This window comes from Seriola dumerili, unplaced genomic scaffold (genome assembly GCF_002260705.1).
Source record: "Seriola dumerili isolate Sdu_G_001 unplaced genomic scaffold, Sdu_1.0 BDQW01000003.1, whole genome shotgun sequence".
NCBI lineage: Eukaryota > Metazoa > Chordata > Actinopteri > Carangiformes > Carangidae > Seriola > Seriola dumerili.
The window spans coordinates 13,038,303-13,052,904 of NW_019174258.1; the positions used below are offsets into that span (position 1 = coordinate 13,038,303).

Below are 14,602 nucleotides of genomic sequence, written 5' to 3' on the forward strand. Positions count from 1 at the left end.
CTGCTCGGGTAAATCCCTCCATCCTAATTTCATCAATGTGTTGGACTGGATATGATCCATCTATGAATCCCTAGAGATCATTTCTAAGAAGCTCCGGTGGATGAATAACTGGATGAGAAACGGGATATGATGGTTATTATAACTACTGTTGAGCTAAACTCACATATAAATAGAAGCAATATCACACACTCATTCCATTGTCTTTATCAGATGCGTGTGTGTGTGTGTGTGTGTGTGTGTGTGAGCAGCAGCATGAGGACTAAGATTCAGCTGTGTAAACAGGACAACAGAAGAGCCTCACACACACTAAAACACACACACATACACACAGCACTCAGCGGTGACGAGGAAAGCCATTGTCAGAAAACTAATAAAGAGGTAGCGTGTTGCTTTGGTGCAGTAATTACACATCCCAGGATATCAGCATGGTATTTATAAAAACACCGGGCATCAACAAAGAAGAAAAGGTCATCAAGACAGATATGACATTAGCATTTTTGACTGCCCACACACACACACACACACACACACAATGTGCACACACATGCACTAGCAGAAACGCGTGTGTGTACGTGCATGCACAGGTACGCAGACACACCAAAAAGATAATGTCATGTTTTCTTATCTGGCCACTCAACGAGACACATAGACAACGTGTGTTTGTGTTTGCATGTGCATCTGTGTTTATGTGCCGGCGTGTTACTGTGTGCGGAGAGAGACACTGATAAACATGCCACATCTTGGCAAGTGGTGATTCAAGCGGGCGCCGGCTTCTGTAAACACTGGGAGTGCTGCACAGATTGAGACGGAGGGAAATGAGGACCTGTGTGACTGCTTTCATCCAGATGGAGGCTACAATGGTTTTGGGGTTGGCCCAGGTCGTTTTCCCCCGATGACAAACCATTCAAAGATCTGTGGAGCCATTAAAATATTGCTGCCTCACCACAGCTGCTCCTCGTCTTCATGAGCTAACAGCAGCGACGCGGGCTTCATGATGCAGATAAAGCACAGAAAGTAACATAAAAGGGCACTGTGCCATTTGGCAGTGTTCCTCCTCTTAGAGGCGAAGAGAGTCATTTCATGAGACCCGGTGGGGGTTTCCCTCCAAGACACAGCGCCTTGTTTTTGTGGAATTGAAAGTATCTTTACACTTCTTGTTTTCACTTTTCAGTATTTAAAGAGAATTTCCTCAAAGGATAATATTGTCGACAGTGTTTTATCATTGGATTTTCACTTCAATGCTTTACTCAGATGATTCTTAATTATGCTCACTTAAAAACGACTAATAAATCAAGCTTTTATTTTTATTTGAACTCTTATTAAGCAGCTTTTATGCTTTTTAAAAAAAAATAAAAAAATATTGCCAAAAAACATAACCAAGAATAATATTTATAAATGGTACTGTGGGGGTTTTGCATGATCTCGCTGAGTCTACTCCGGTTTTCTGCCCACAGACATGCAGGTTAGGTGAACTGGAAACTCTAAATTGCCTGTAGGTGTGAATGTGAGTGTGAATGTGTTGGTCTGTATGCGTGTTAGCCCTGTGATAGATTGGCAGCCTGTGAGGGCGTACCCTGCCTCTCTGCCCAATGCATACTGGGACAGGCTCCAAGCCCCCTGTGACCCTGAACAGGATAAGCATAGATGAAATGGATGGCTGTTTTTATGACAGTCTTATGTGTTCATACATTATTGTAACGTTTTTAAATATTCATATTCAATTTTTTTCCCCCAAGTAATCAGTTTGTCTTCAGTGTTTAGTTTTTAGTCTGAGCAAACATAATGACCAAGAAGAGAACATGTGTGGTTTCTTTCTGGAAGCAGGTGGTGGTGATTGTCACTTGACGGCCATGGTTGCCTTTACAAGACAGCGAAGCAGACTTCCTCTTCCTGAGCGGAATGCACACTTCAGCATATGCTGGGTCTTTCCAAATGTTTAATGTTGTAAGGCACAGGCAGCTTAAATTGTTAATAGCACATAACAGAAGCTGTGTGTTCGTTGAAAAAAGGTGGAAACTCATCTTGTATGACGTTCTCCAGTCAGAGGGGTCAAGTCTCCTAGAAATACTGGCTCTCAAATATCACTCAACTGCTGCCTTAGAGCTTAGGCAGCTATTTCCACAAACATGTATAAAAATGGTTTCATCCTGAAATGAAAAAATAAATAAATGAAATAAAAATTGCAAAATAACTTCAGTATGGTCATAATATATATTTCCTTTTCACAAAAAGTGAAAAGAGCTTCCTTTTGACTTTGGATTCTGCTAAAGCTCAGATCTTTGTAATTTTTAATAAAAGTGTTGCACAGGGTTTAATCTTCTGGACATTATCATCAAGCCTTAAAAGCAATCAACCTACACAACGCTGCTACATTCAAATACTTTGATAACTAAATGTTCACTCTCCTCCGACATTACACCAGTCCAGCCTTTCATCAAACTCATCTGTGATGATGTTCCACTAATTGGATCTTCTATTATTCATAATAGCAGAAGTTTTTCTTGAAACTCTGCATTTCATTAAAACACAATAAAGAAGACCGGGTGTTAGCAAAGATTTGTTAATATTTCATCAGATAGACCACTGGTGCATGTCCAATCCACAAGCAGAACAACAAGCAGTTGGGGCTAGGATAAAGGCAATTAGCCAGACTTCGATAACAGACGGCCTCTAGCCCCCTAAAAGCTTTTCACATGTTTCTGGCATCCTCTATTCAGTCTCCCTGAGCACCTCATTTCGTCGCCATCGAAAGAGGAGAGAGCAGCTGAGAGCGGCGACGTAACACGCCGTGTCCCTCATTGTGCACGCGGCGCAGACAGACGAGGCGCATACACCAGGATTCTTTGAGAACAATTTCAACATCCTGCACGCTCGGCCCTGATTCCCATTAAGCATTCATGATTCATCTGGATTTTATATTATAACGTTTTGAATTTTTCATGCATCTACCCCATCCTTCCCCCTCCACATCCCACCCTCTTTTCTGATCCGACAGGGGGAGAGAAAAAAAAAGAAGAATTAATCAAACATTGGTGGAGTAAAGAAGAAAGTGTCACTTTCACATACACAAAGAGGTGTGTGTGTGTGTGTGTGTGTGTGTGTGTATGCGTGTGTGTGTATGCGTGTGTGTGTGTGTGTGTGTTTCCCCCATCACCACCTGCTTGTTACATCCAGGGTATTTTTTTTTTTTTTTTTTTGCTTGAAGTCAGTTCATTTGTAAAGCTCGGGCTAGATGTATCACATGCACCTTGGAGACACAAACACAAGGTTTATTAGCATTATTAGAGAGATACAGGTGTCTTCACAGGTAGAAGTGCGAGTAAGGTGGGAGGATAAGGTATGGAGTGTGTGTGGGTGCTGCCCTTTTTACATCCCTCCTCTCCTCCCTTGGCTATTATTTCAGCTATCTTTTTGTTCTTCCTGCAGAAGGGATCATTAAACCGAAATAATTCATTTGTGAGAAAGGTCAAAGCCACAGTCTGTTGGCACCCAGATACCACAGTTAGGAGTGCTAGCATTGAGAGAGCAGAGGGAGCATTGGACGGAGCCATTGATTCTTCTTCTTCTTGTGTGTGGTTTCTTGTCTTTTTTTTTTTTTTTTTTTTTTTTTTTTTTTTCATTTTTTATTGTCAACTCAATGATTGAGGTGAGCAACCCTCTGCCTTCCACCCGGCAGTGATGATAATCATTATCTTTAATACCTGTTATAGGTGAAGACACGAGCTTCAAGTAAATGTCACATCCACTGCTTACGGAGGCCGCTTTGTTGTTATTATGTTGTACGAGAAAGGTGGGGAGGACGGAGGGAAGGAGTGAGAAGGGAAAGTAAGGAGGCAGAGGAAGAGGATTGAGGACTGCCATCTTTTAAGTGCCAGAAATAGGCACACACCCCCTCCAAACTCCCTCTCCGCAACCACCACCACCCCCCTCCCCCCCGGATCCAAAACTCCCACCCCATTGTCTCTCCCGCTCCAGCCCACGTGTGCTCTCAAGCTAACCATGAAGCCAAATGTACATCCAGCCGCACAATAACAACATCCATTCTTAACAAGATTACTCCGGCAGTCCCAGTTTGGCTGATGGGACGTGTATGGGAGCAGAGGCGCAGGGATAAGCCGCCTGCAGCCGCCTGCGGCATTTCACATACGCTGGGCTCTATCCATAGGAGAGGAGCTGCCTGGGGAGTTGAGCCAAACATCGAGCCCACAAGAGCACACTGGCACAGAGAGCAGGAATCTTTAGCTGCTACCGCTGCTGCTGCTGCTGCTGCCGCTGCCGCTGCCGTGGCTTGTGCCCACAACCACTATGTCAGAGGCAAGGGCCAATTAGCAGGTTTCAGATAATCATAATCTTTTGATTTGAATAATCAGATTTGAATAATTGTAACCTCATTTACTGCTACTGATGCTTGGCCGGTGTTTTGGCTGGAAAACACAGTCCAGATTCATAAGTAAGCAGAATGTCCAACATCAGGCTCTTTTAATGTTGCCTTAATTTAGTTGTGTATCGCTGCCTGTTTAAGATATGATTACACACGAGCCTGTGTCTTGTCTGAGAAATAAACATCATTTAAATGTCAGCACAACAGAAAAGCCAAGAGGTTTAAGTTTGTTAAATTGCAAATTCATCTCTTGACGCTTTGAGAACGAGTTAATCCAAACAAAGAAAATTCCCTTATTTTGAAAAAGAAACCAGACTAATTTAGCCAAAGCTTCGCCCAAGCCAAGCATTTGAGGTGAACCGCTTTAATTCCTATAAATTAGTTAGAGCAAAGTTCAAGGCAGAGTGCCAGATGATTTAGCCTGCTAAGCGCTCCACCTCCGCACAGCCAGCCCAGGCCAAGCCCGGTGAGCCAGGGAGTGTGAGGGAGGCAGAGGAGATGAGAGGAGAGGGGGGAGAGCAGTTAAAGGACGGGGTGGGTGGGTGGGAGTAGAGTTCGACTTAATGAGAGGCGGAGGCTTTTCTGGATTTCCACTCCAAGAGTTTGACACCATTGACTGACAAACACTGACATGGGAGGGAGCTAATCGCTGTGACACGGTTCAAGGTGAAACCACAAAAGGGCCATTTGCTATGAATTAGCACTGATGCCGAAGCTCAGGAACGTGGCCCCCACGTGAGCCGCTCACTGTACAACATGGACTTAATGATTTTGAGCCGCAGATGTGAGCGATAGCGGCGAGCTTGTTATTTTGCTGAGGGGACTCCGAAGTCGCGTGAATGGATGTGCTTTCCTGTTAAATTATTATTGCAGCTGATGCATGTACACAAGAGAGCTTCCACGGGATCACGGACAAGATGCGTCATGTGTCTCCTTGTGATACACTGAACATTGAACTGCAAAATGATTTCATCTCCCTTATGAAAATAGAGCATTTGATTTAATGCACAGCGGTTTTCGAGGTGCATGTGAGAGGGAGACAGGAGACAGGACATTGTGAGCTGTGTATGCTCCATGGTTGTTACACGTGGGTGTGTTTAGAAAGACATAAAGAGGGAAACAGAATGAGTGCTGTTTTTTTTTTTCAAAAAAAAAAAAAAAAATGACACATCTGCCAATGGCAAACTGTCAGTAGACATGACAGTAGCTCTATTAAATTATCACTGAAAGGCTGGTAAAAACAAAATCACTTGGCAATAACATTTAAGATACAAGCAATGGCAATACATTTGCTGGAAAAGTAATAATGCCAGCAGTATGAGGTCACCTGTAAATTTGAAATACCGCAGATTTCAGGCTGCAATTTCAGCTTAAAACACATATAGTGAGAAATAATTCACAAATATGTCCAACTCTGACACCTCTGCAAATGTTTGCAAAGATACAGCAGCTATAAAGCTTCCTGGACACACTGTATTTACTGTTGCACACATAACCCTCATGTCTAAATGTGCTCCATCCAAGCCTGTGTCTGCTCATCTCATTCCGGTCTATAACACTCCTGGATGGACTAGTGTATGACAGACACACACACATACCCGGACATAGACATACGCAGCTTGTTAATGGGAACCAGGACGACAACACAAAGCCATAGACAACCTGTCAAGCTCTTCGAGGGCAGCACTAATGCGATCCCACAGCTCTATCAGAGCCACCGCTGGGCCCAGTGTTTTATTACAGACCAGGAGGGAGAGACAGAGGAAGAGATTGGAAAGGAAGAGGAAGACTGTGACCATGGCCCATTGATATAATGGCCCTGCCGGCATTAGTGATATACTGTACAGGTGAGCCTTGGGGAAAGAGAGGAGCGCAGTAACAGGGGCAGGGGAAGGCAGGAAGAAGCGGAGGACAGAGGGATGTTAGCATGTTTTTTTTCTTTTTTTTTTTTTTTTTTCTTTCTAAATTACACAAGAGGAGGGAATGGAGATCTAAGGGCTGAGAGACAGAGGAGCTGCTGCTAGACTGCAGCTCAATATGGATCTTTGTGGTGCTGCCTGAAGAGAGATCACAGCGCTGCATTCCAGGAGCTGCTGTGGGTGTGAGAAACCAAATGGAATGAAATTAAGTCCAGCAAACATTGATGGGCTTTCCTTGCCTGAATTTAATGACAGCTTTTTGATTCAACCCTCTCACTACAGCTCTGGAACCTGTGCCTAATTTGGGCTATATTGGAGAATTTATTATATCTGAGCCAATGCTTATAATTTTTGTGTCATAATGGCTATCAATCACTGGCAATAATTCGGCTAATATTCTCATTAACTCCCACTCCTCATCCATCAGTCAAAGGCTGAGTCTTATATCCGCTCAATTGCTGGAGCCCCGAGTATATGCAGATTAAGTTGGGGGATCCTCGCTAATCAGAGGCTACGTTGGCACAACTCAGTCAAGAAGGGGGGGCTCAACCTTTGAGCTATTGTAAACCAGCAACAGTAGCCCCCCCCCGCAGGACCAGGGAGTCTCAGGCTGCTCCGGCGGCTGCATTCAGGACTCAATCTCGCCTTAGCTTTGCCTCGCTGCCTTGCATCGCCAAAGCTAAACACTTGGAGAAATTTTAACAATGTCATTGTACCACACCCCATCAGCCCTGGAGGCAAGCTTACTTGGGCTCAAGAGTCACTCTCTCCATAATCACCCCATCACAGAGAGAGAGGGAGAGAGAGAGAGGGAGAGAGAGGTGGAGGGGTGGGGGGTGGGGTGGGGGGGGGGGGGGGGCAGAGACAGAGAAAGGCAATCCAGTCGAGCAGAAGAGGCTCGCATCAGTATTTATAGACTGATGTCCCACATCTTGTACTAGCAGCCCAAAGTGCAGAAAGCAACAAAAGCAACAAAAAGGTCTGGATTGAATTCGGAAAACTATCCCAGATAAAGATGGTATACTCAGGCCCACATCATGGTGGTAAACACGCACATAAAAAAAAAAGAAAAACTTTGACTTTAACGTATAACCTAGCGAGCCATAATAATTTCACTTTATCACCATTATTGTACACCATTCAGTAAATGAATACATACGTACTAGGGGCAACTGCTTTTTCCGAATCTAAGCTGTGACCTCTTATCAGCTGCACCTGAATGTACCTGTATAGGGGAAAACAAGAATGAAGGATTGAACCAATTCAAACAAGTCAGTACTAGAAAAAGGTCTTCAACTCTTTTGGGGAGGGTGGGACATCACTTAGGTTACTGAAAATCACTTCTGCTTGTAGAAAAGCCCCCTGCAGACTTATATTTCACCACCGATCTGATACCACTGTGGCCCTTCTTGTTGGGGATCCTGTCAAACAGCTTGTTTGGAAGAATGAAGCTTGTGCTTCCTTCCCCCAGAATATACATGAAGAAAGACAAAGATATATATTTTTTTTTCCTAAGGACATATCCGTTGTCTTTGCTGAATCGATAATCAAAGCCTTTTTTCTTTCTGTATCGCTGTCAGTCCTTGCAATCTTGCAGCTCAGCCTGAATTGATGAATATTAATGGTTGATTATCAATTCTCTTTGTGGAAAAACACATACAATGCTGTGGCAGATAAAAGTGTTGGACAATGGGATGAGGGATCAGTCAATTTACCTCATCTGCACTACAATTCCACAGACGTGAATCCATCGTTATTAATCCTCACACACACACACACACACACACACACACACACACACCACATGCTAAATGATCAGGAGGAAAGTAAAGGAGTCTGGAAAAGTTACATCCGAAGCGGTGAGATATTCCCGGCGCTAACCGCCATCAATCTGCCTTGCGCTACAAAGAAAACACATTCTGCCTTTGCTTTGGTGCAAACACAGTAATTTGTTAGCTGTTTGTCTTTTGTTGTTTTGCCTTTAATGGCCTGATGTAAATGAGTTGCTGTGTTTTTTTTTGTGTGTGTGTGTGAATAATTGAAATAGCTTTAATTGAAGGGGCAAACTTTTGGGGAAAACATGGCTGACTGTTTGGGTAGGCCTCGTGCCAGAGTGAAGATTACATCCACCTTGTGTACTACAGAACATTTAGTTTTAAAACCCAGGCTGCACTTTTCCATTATAGTTGTGCAATGGTAAATCAAGAGCTGCTTTGCCTAAAATTACCCTCTCCTTGCCTTCCAGTGGTCCGCATGAGAGTCTTTACTCACTCAAGTGGTATCTCCCACTCGCCGTCAACAACGAGCAAACGTGCGTCCCCTGGATCAGTCCATGATAGCGATATGTTCAAGCCTATCTACCTTCACACCCCATTTGCCTATTTCTATTCTTAATGACGGGTTATTTCTGAACTGTCCCCGGCTCATGATGAGTAATCCTGAAATCCCTTCCAACACCGTGTTCGTTTTAAGCTACAGCCGAGCAACAAGCTTTCACAGCTGTCTCCCCTGCTTCACTTTAACAGGTACTGCATGTCTGCCTCTCCGACGCCAATGAGACTGATGGGGGCTGACGAACACGCCGCACAGTGAATCACAATGTCACGAAACGACGCGCTGAAGAAGAACAGCAAAAAAAAAAAAGGGAAGGATGCTGTCACACCTCGTGGCCGTCCTTCTCACTCTTCCACACCTCTTCCACCCCCCCCCACCACCCCCCCATTCCCCTCGTGTTTATGCTAATAGTGTCTGTTGAGGGAGAACACAGAGAATGACATGCCGTAAAAAATCGATGGCACAATCTCTCCCCGTCCCTCTTACAAACACTCACTCTCAGTCCGAACGTTGGGGTAGTTGAGGGGAGCCCGGCCGCTGACAAAGATTGGGGATGCGTGTATAATTAAGCCTCAGAGTGCACCAGCAATAGAAAAAAAAAAAAAAAAAAAAAAACAGTCACGCACACTATGGGATGGAAAGAGTCCAATCTTTGCCTGGACTTCCTTGACAATCAGCCCACAACCACAGACACCGGCAGCCTCACACACACACAGCCGAGGAAATTGTGCAAAATACACGCAGAGCTGTATGACCCATTTGAATCACACCTCCCACCCATTTGATTCATTCTTTAATTAAGTGTGAGAAACACAGAGAAAGGGGAAGAAAAAGGAGACAGAGGTACTGAGAGAGGGGGGAGAGAGATTTATACTCTTAAACCAATACAGTGCCATCTCGGTTTAACATAGGACTTATCTTAGCTCTGCCAGGCATACTCATGAGCACTTAACCTTGCAGTGAACGCAACCCATCATCATCGCCTCGCAAAAAGGCAAGCCACGTTCTTCTTCTTCTTCTTCGCCCCAGAGCTGCCCCCCCCCCCACCTCCCTCCTATCTCATGCCCAATCCCTGCACTGTCCTTCAACAGAAAAAAATGCTTATACCTATGAGTAACCTATCCTAGAGTCAAGTTTGTTGCAAAACATTAGCCGAGACCTTGAAGGGAAAGCATCCTTCATGACTGGGGAACAGCCTGTTTCTCCGCCACCAAATCCTCTGTTGCAGAACAAGAATCTGCAGAACATTTCACACTCAGGCCAGAGGCACACAGCGCAGCGAGTGTGAGCTTTTGGAATTATGAACCGAAACTCTTGTTATCAGCATCTTCTGTTACCTTATGTCTGTGCAACTTTGGCCTTTTTTTTTTTTAAGGAAACGTTTTCAGGTGAAATACCTATAAATATACAACAGTTTGCCGGCTGTTCTGTCAAATCTTTGATGCTCAGTGTCTCACAGCTGCAATCCAACCTTCAGATTCCAAGCTCGCGACGGATGGTCACTGTGGCCCCGGCGAGTGTTTGTTTGTTCCAGCATTCTGATGAGCAGTCATTGTCGAATCCAGCAGAGGCTGCCTAATTGACTCGCCTGAAAAATTAATGCATCACTTAACAGCATTTTTGTGTTCGTATGGTATTTAGAAAACACAGGTGCAAATCCCGCATGGTGGCAAATGTTTAATTGATGCAGCCATATGACAATGCTGGAGATAGAGAGAGAAAGAGATAGGGAGAGAGAAAAAAAAAAAAAAACAAGAGGACGAAGAGGAAGTGAAATTATAAATATTTACTTGGATCAAAAGTGACTTATTTTCTTATGCCACAAAAATGTATCTTTTTTTTTTTTTTTTGCTTTTGTGTTGTCGGGTGCCATGTGTGAGGGGTTGACAAAATATGTATCACAATGGCCACAATGAACAAGAAAGGCATACCCACCAATTATCAAATATTAGGCACCAAAACACTGTTTGCAAAAGCTATTACTGAACAAGATCAAATATTATGCTTGATGGCCTGCACTCCAGCCCATGCCAGAGTGGCTGGGTGATATTCTGGGGGAGGGAGGAGGAGGTGAACGTGACTGCCAGGCTGACTCTCCCCAGGTGAGTTCCCAGCAATGAGCTGTGAACAAGCTGCTTTGGCCAGGCTGGCCAGCAACCTTCCCCTCCGCTGAAACCTGCCTGACACTTCCACACTGGCCAGGGAGCAGGTGGCCCTTAGCCGCGGGATTAACCCACAGTTCTGTTCAATACAGAGCCGCGAAACTACCCTTAACTAAAATAGCCCGCTCTTATCCAGGCTATGCACAATTTGTAAATCATGCCATTGCGGGGAAAAAAAAATGGATGTGCGCCACAACAGGAGATAAAAAAAAAAAAAAAAAAAAAAAAGGGGGGGGGGGGGCATGCATCTGTATTTAGTGTGAAGAGAGTAACTGGTAAAAACTAACAAAACAATATTTGTGACTGCTACAGTGTCTTGGTTTTCAAGGACATCCAAAACAGCAAAAAAAAAAATGTTGCCACTATTATTTGATGGGAGTTTAATTATTTCCAAAAGCATTCTGAGACACCCCCCCTCCACCACACACACACTCACACACACACTCCCCCCCCCGCCCACCGCCTTCTCTCTTGTCCCCCTATCTCTGCTTCCCCTTGACAACCAAAACCCTCCCACTGCCCATGGGATGAAAAAAAAATGGAGGGAGCATTCAAATGGCCGAATTAATGTTTCCACACGATAAGCGAGCTTAATATAATGCTGACAATCACAGCACACTCACCCTGCCAACTAGAATTGGATCGGGTCCAGAAAATTCCTCCAGCACAAACATTTGATTCCAAACCCATCCTCTCTTGGCGCGGCTCAGTAATCTTTGTCCTTCGCCAAGACCGCTCGCCACTGCTGCGGACCCACCAGTTTGTGTACTTTTGGACTGGCCTATGATAGGAGACATAGACACGCAGGGAACACAAGTAATCCACACCAGCAGCAAGGACATCCACAGATCCATGAGCATCTCCTCGGACCGCTTTGGCATCCTGTCCTTGTGTGTGTAGTTTTGTTTGTTTGTTTGTTTTTTACGAGACTCTTCTCTCGCCGCAGCTCGTCTCCCCCTACTTTCTTTAGATCAACAGCTCCTCAGATAACAAGAAAAGGTTACTTGTGTCCTCTTTCAACGGCAGAGCTTGCATTCATGGTGTGATAAAGGTCACTTGCATGGTATGCCTCCATAGCAGTTGGCGAGGGGCTGAGGCGCTCAGCACAGCATCCATTTGGTGTTATTCCGAGGGGAAGACCTATAAGGGAGCAATCACAGTTTGTTAGATGTCTTTTAGTCTTGTGAGGAGTTGTCAGGGAGGTTGGGGAGGAAAGGGGGAGGTAGGAATAAGAAAGTAGAGTCAAATAAACATTTGAACAAATCAGACAAGACAGCCAGAACGATAGAGGGAGGGAAAATGTGCTTCTCAGGCAAGCGAAAAGATAAAAAAAGGATTTAAAAAAAAAAGAAAAAAGAAAGAAATCAAGATGTCACTTCATCATCACTAATGATCTGTCTGTGGCAGCTATGACCCTTTATGCCAATCTTGTTTTTGTATTATCCTGCTACAATTGCACAACAAAACGGGTATGTCTGTATTGTGAGGTTACTGAGCCCACCACATCAGATTGCGTTGCTTTAAGCTGTTGTTCTGGGGATTATCCTGGAAAGATTGTGAGCAAATTACATGTTTCCTTATGATTAATGTTTTGACAATACATTTTGGGGTGAAATATCCTTTTATGCTGCAATCAAATTCCTTAGATATCCGGTGCATGTGTGCATGCATGCGTGCAATAGTGTCAATACTAAATAGAGAGGCTGGTTGCAGGTGAGCTCCACAAAGTCAACAGCGCTGCAGCTCACTGATATCATAGTGCTCCTGATGAGATCATTGTGAAGGCATTTAGAGGCAGGTTTGGAACATTGGATCAGATGTGTAATACTACATTGGAGCCACTGTTTTCTGATAAGTGTGGGCACAAATGTTTTGGGTTTTTTTTTTTTAATCAAATTGAAATAAGCAAATTAAATACAACACAGTGACACTCCTGTGACATAAGATCGAAAGGATGCAACCGAATGTAAATTTTGCCCTTTAATCACAATCAGTTTAAGCCTTAACATCCATCTCACTCAGCTCGGTCCCTTCAGTTGTACAACACACTGATGTTGCGTTGTTCACCAGAATGCAAAACCAGAGGCAATAAATAAACAAATAAATAAATAAAATAAAGCACAGACACAAAGGGTTGGCTTTGAGTTGTCCTCAGCTCAAACTGATGCAGGTGGACATGCTATCACAGCACAGACTGGCTTGCTTTCAGCACAGTGTCAGTGTTAGTTCTGATAACTTTTACTACACGCAGAATGTCACTGTGGTCATATGCCGGTGTGTGGAGTAATTCATGGTTCCAGCAGTGCAATTCCAAGGACAATAAGATGTAATGTATTCCACCTGAAGGCAACTGCAACACCATAAAGTGTGGAGAGATGCGAGTTACTGTGACATTCTCCAAGTACAGGCACCGACCTAAAAGGACCAGGTTAATAACAAAATATTTGAGAGGAGAATATAAACCTGAGAAAATACAAAATTACAGCCCATATAGAATTTTCCTATTAATAACTGACATGAATTTGTGATTTTCCCCCCTCTTTTTTAGTGTATTATCAAGTCACTGGGGTGCGTGACTAAGCAAGCGGTTTCAGCACCACGGGGGTAGGACAGCTCCCCGCCAGAAAGCAGCCGGTCCAGACGGCTCTGCGGAGAACCGGGCGCCGGCAGCCGAGGAGCTGTCCAAGGTAGGAGTCCACAGACGGGGGAGAAATTCGTGTCTCAGTTTCTACAGTCACCCGATGAGACAAATAAAACCGCGAATGAAAACCATGAAGTTTGAGGCATGCTACTTGCCTTTTACACCTCTGCAATAGTCTGCAGCACATACCCCGATTACCTGTATTCACCCTCTCTCTCCGTCTTTTCTGAAGTTTTTTACCCTTTGAGGAGACTAATGTTTTCCATCAGTCCACCTCGGTGCGTCAAATGTGGACCCGGAGCGCGTGAGCAGTCCAATGTACAGAGAATAAACCATATGTCGGCAGTATGTGTGCGTGACAGAGGCAAGTGAAATGTGAATAAAGAAGGTAGCCTAAGTTGCAGACCTCTCCGTGGACTTGCTGTTTCTCTCCGTGTCATCTCGCTCATGCAATTGTGCCGGGAAAAAAAATTTTACTTTAGCCCCGTGATGGATTAAAGGGAAGTCCTATTAAACCCCTCCACAAGACACCACTGCACAACAGTAATACCTGTTAGGTTTATAGCTATATAATGGTGGCGGGCTGTACTTACTAGTGAGACTTGCATCCCTTTCCGCTGCTGCATCATTTCATCGTTTATATTTTTTTTTCCTTCAAAATACGCAAAAAAAAAAAAAAAGTCCAACACGTTTCGTTCGAGGCGGCGGGAAAATGAGCAAAAAGAAATGCGGAGAAGCGAGAGGCTAGAAATCCTTCCTGCAGTTTGTCAAGGCGGAGTGACAGTGTTGGGGGTTGTTAGTTAAGAGCTCCGACAGGCTTGCTGGCCGACTGGAAAAGTGAGGAGGAGATGGAGGAGAGATGCGCGGTGGCGAAGAGAGCCTCCCCTCCGCGGCGCTCATTGGGTTGATGAGGAGCCGGGTCAACAGGCGCACAAATGAACGCGCGCCGCTCCGCACGGGCACGGACGCGCCGCAAAGGTTATCGTCTCACATTGCCGTATAGCTGTAAGATATCACATAGGCTGTTGTGCAGGTGAAGTCTTCCGATCGTGAGTGTGTGTGTGTGTGTGTGTGTGTGTGTGTGTGTGTGTGTGTGTGTGTGTGTGTGTGTGTGTGTGTGTTTTCCTCCGCGTTCTAACTCTTCTCTTTGTTGAGGAAACGACGC

General features: G+C 44.5%; 1 protein-coding gene across 2 annotated transcripts in view; it reads right to left on the reverse strand.

The window, feature by feature from the left end:
* Window positions 1-14,085, reverse strand: part of LOC111218065 (cadherin-8-like) — a 101,762-nt gene extending 87,677 nt beyond the window's left edge. Inside the window, exons 1-2 of one of the 2 annotated variants that reach the window (XM_022740161.1) lie at window positions 14,031-14,085; window positions 11,420-11,936 (exon numbers count right to left, since the gene is read on the reverse strand). In XM_022740161.1, coding sequence (XP_022595882.1) covers window positions 11,420-11,677 — 258 coding nt within the window. In that variant the 5' untranslated portion in view covers window positions 11,678-11,936; window positions 14,031-14,085. Of the gene's footprint in view, window positions 1-11,419; window positions 11,937-14,030 lie in introns of those variants that run through there. The other variant, XM_022740169.1, reaches the window with a different exon arrangement.
* Window positions 14,086-14,602: the final 517 nt, after the last annotated feature.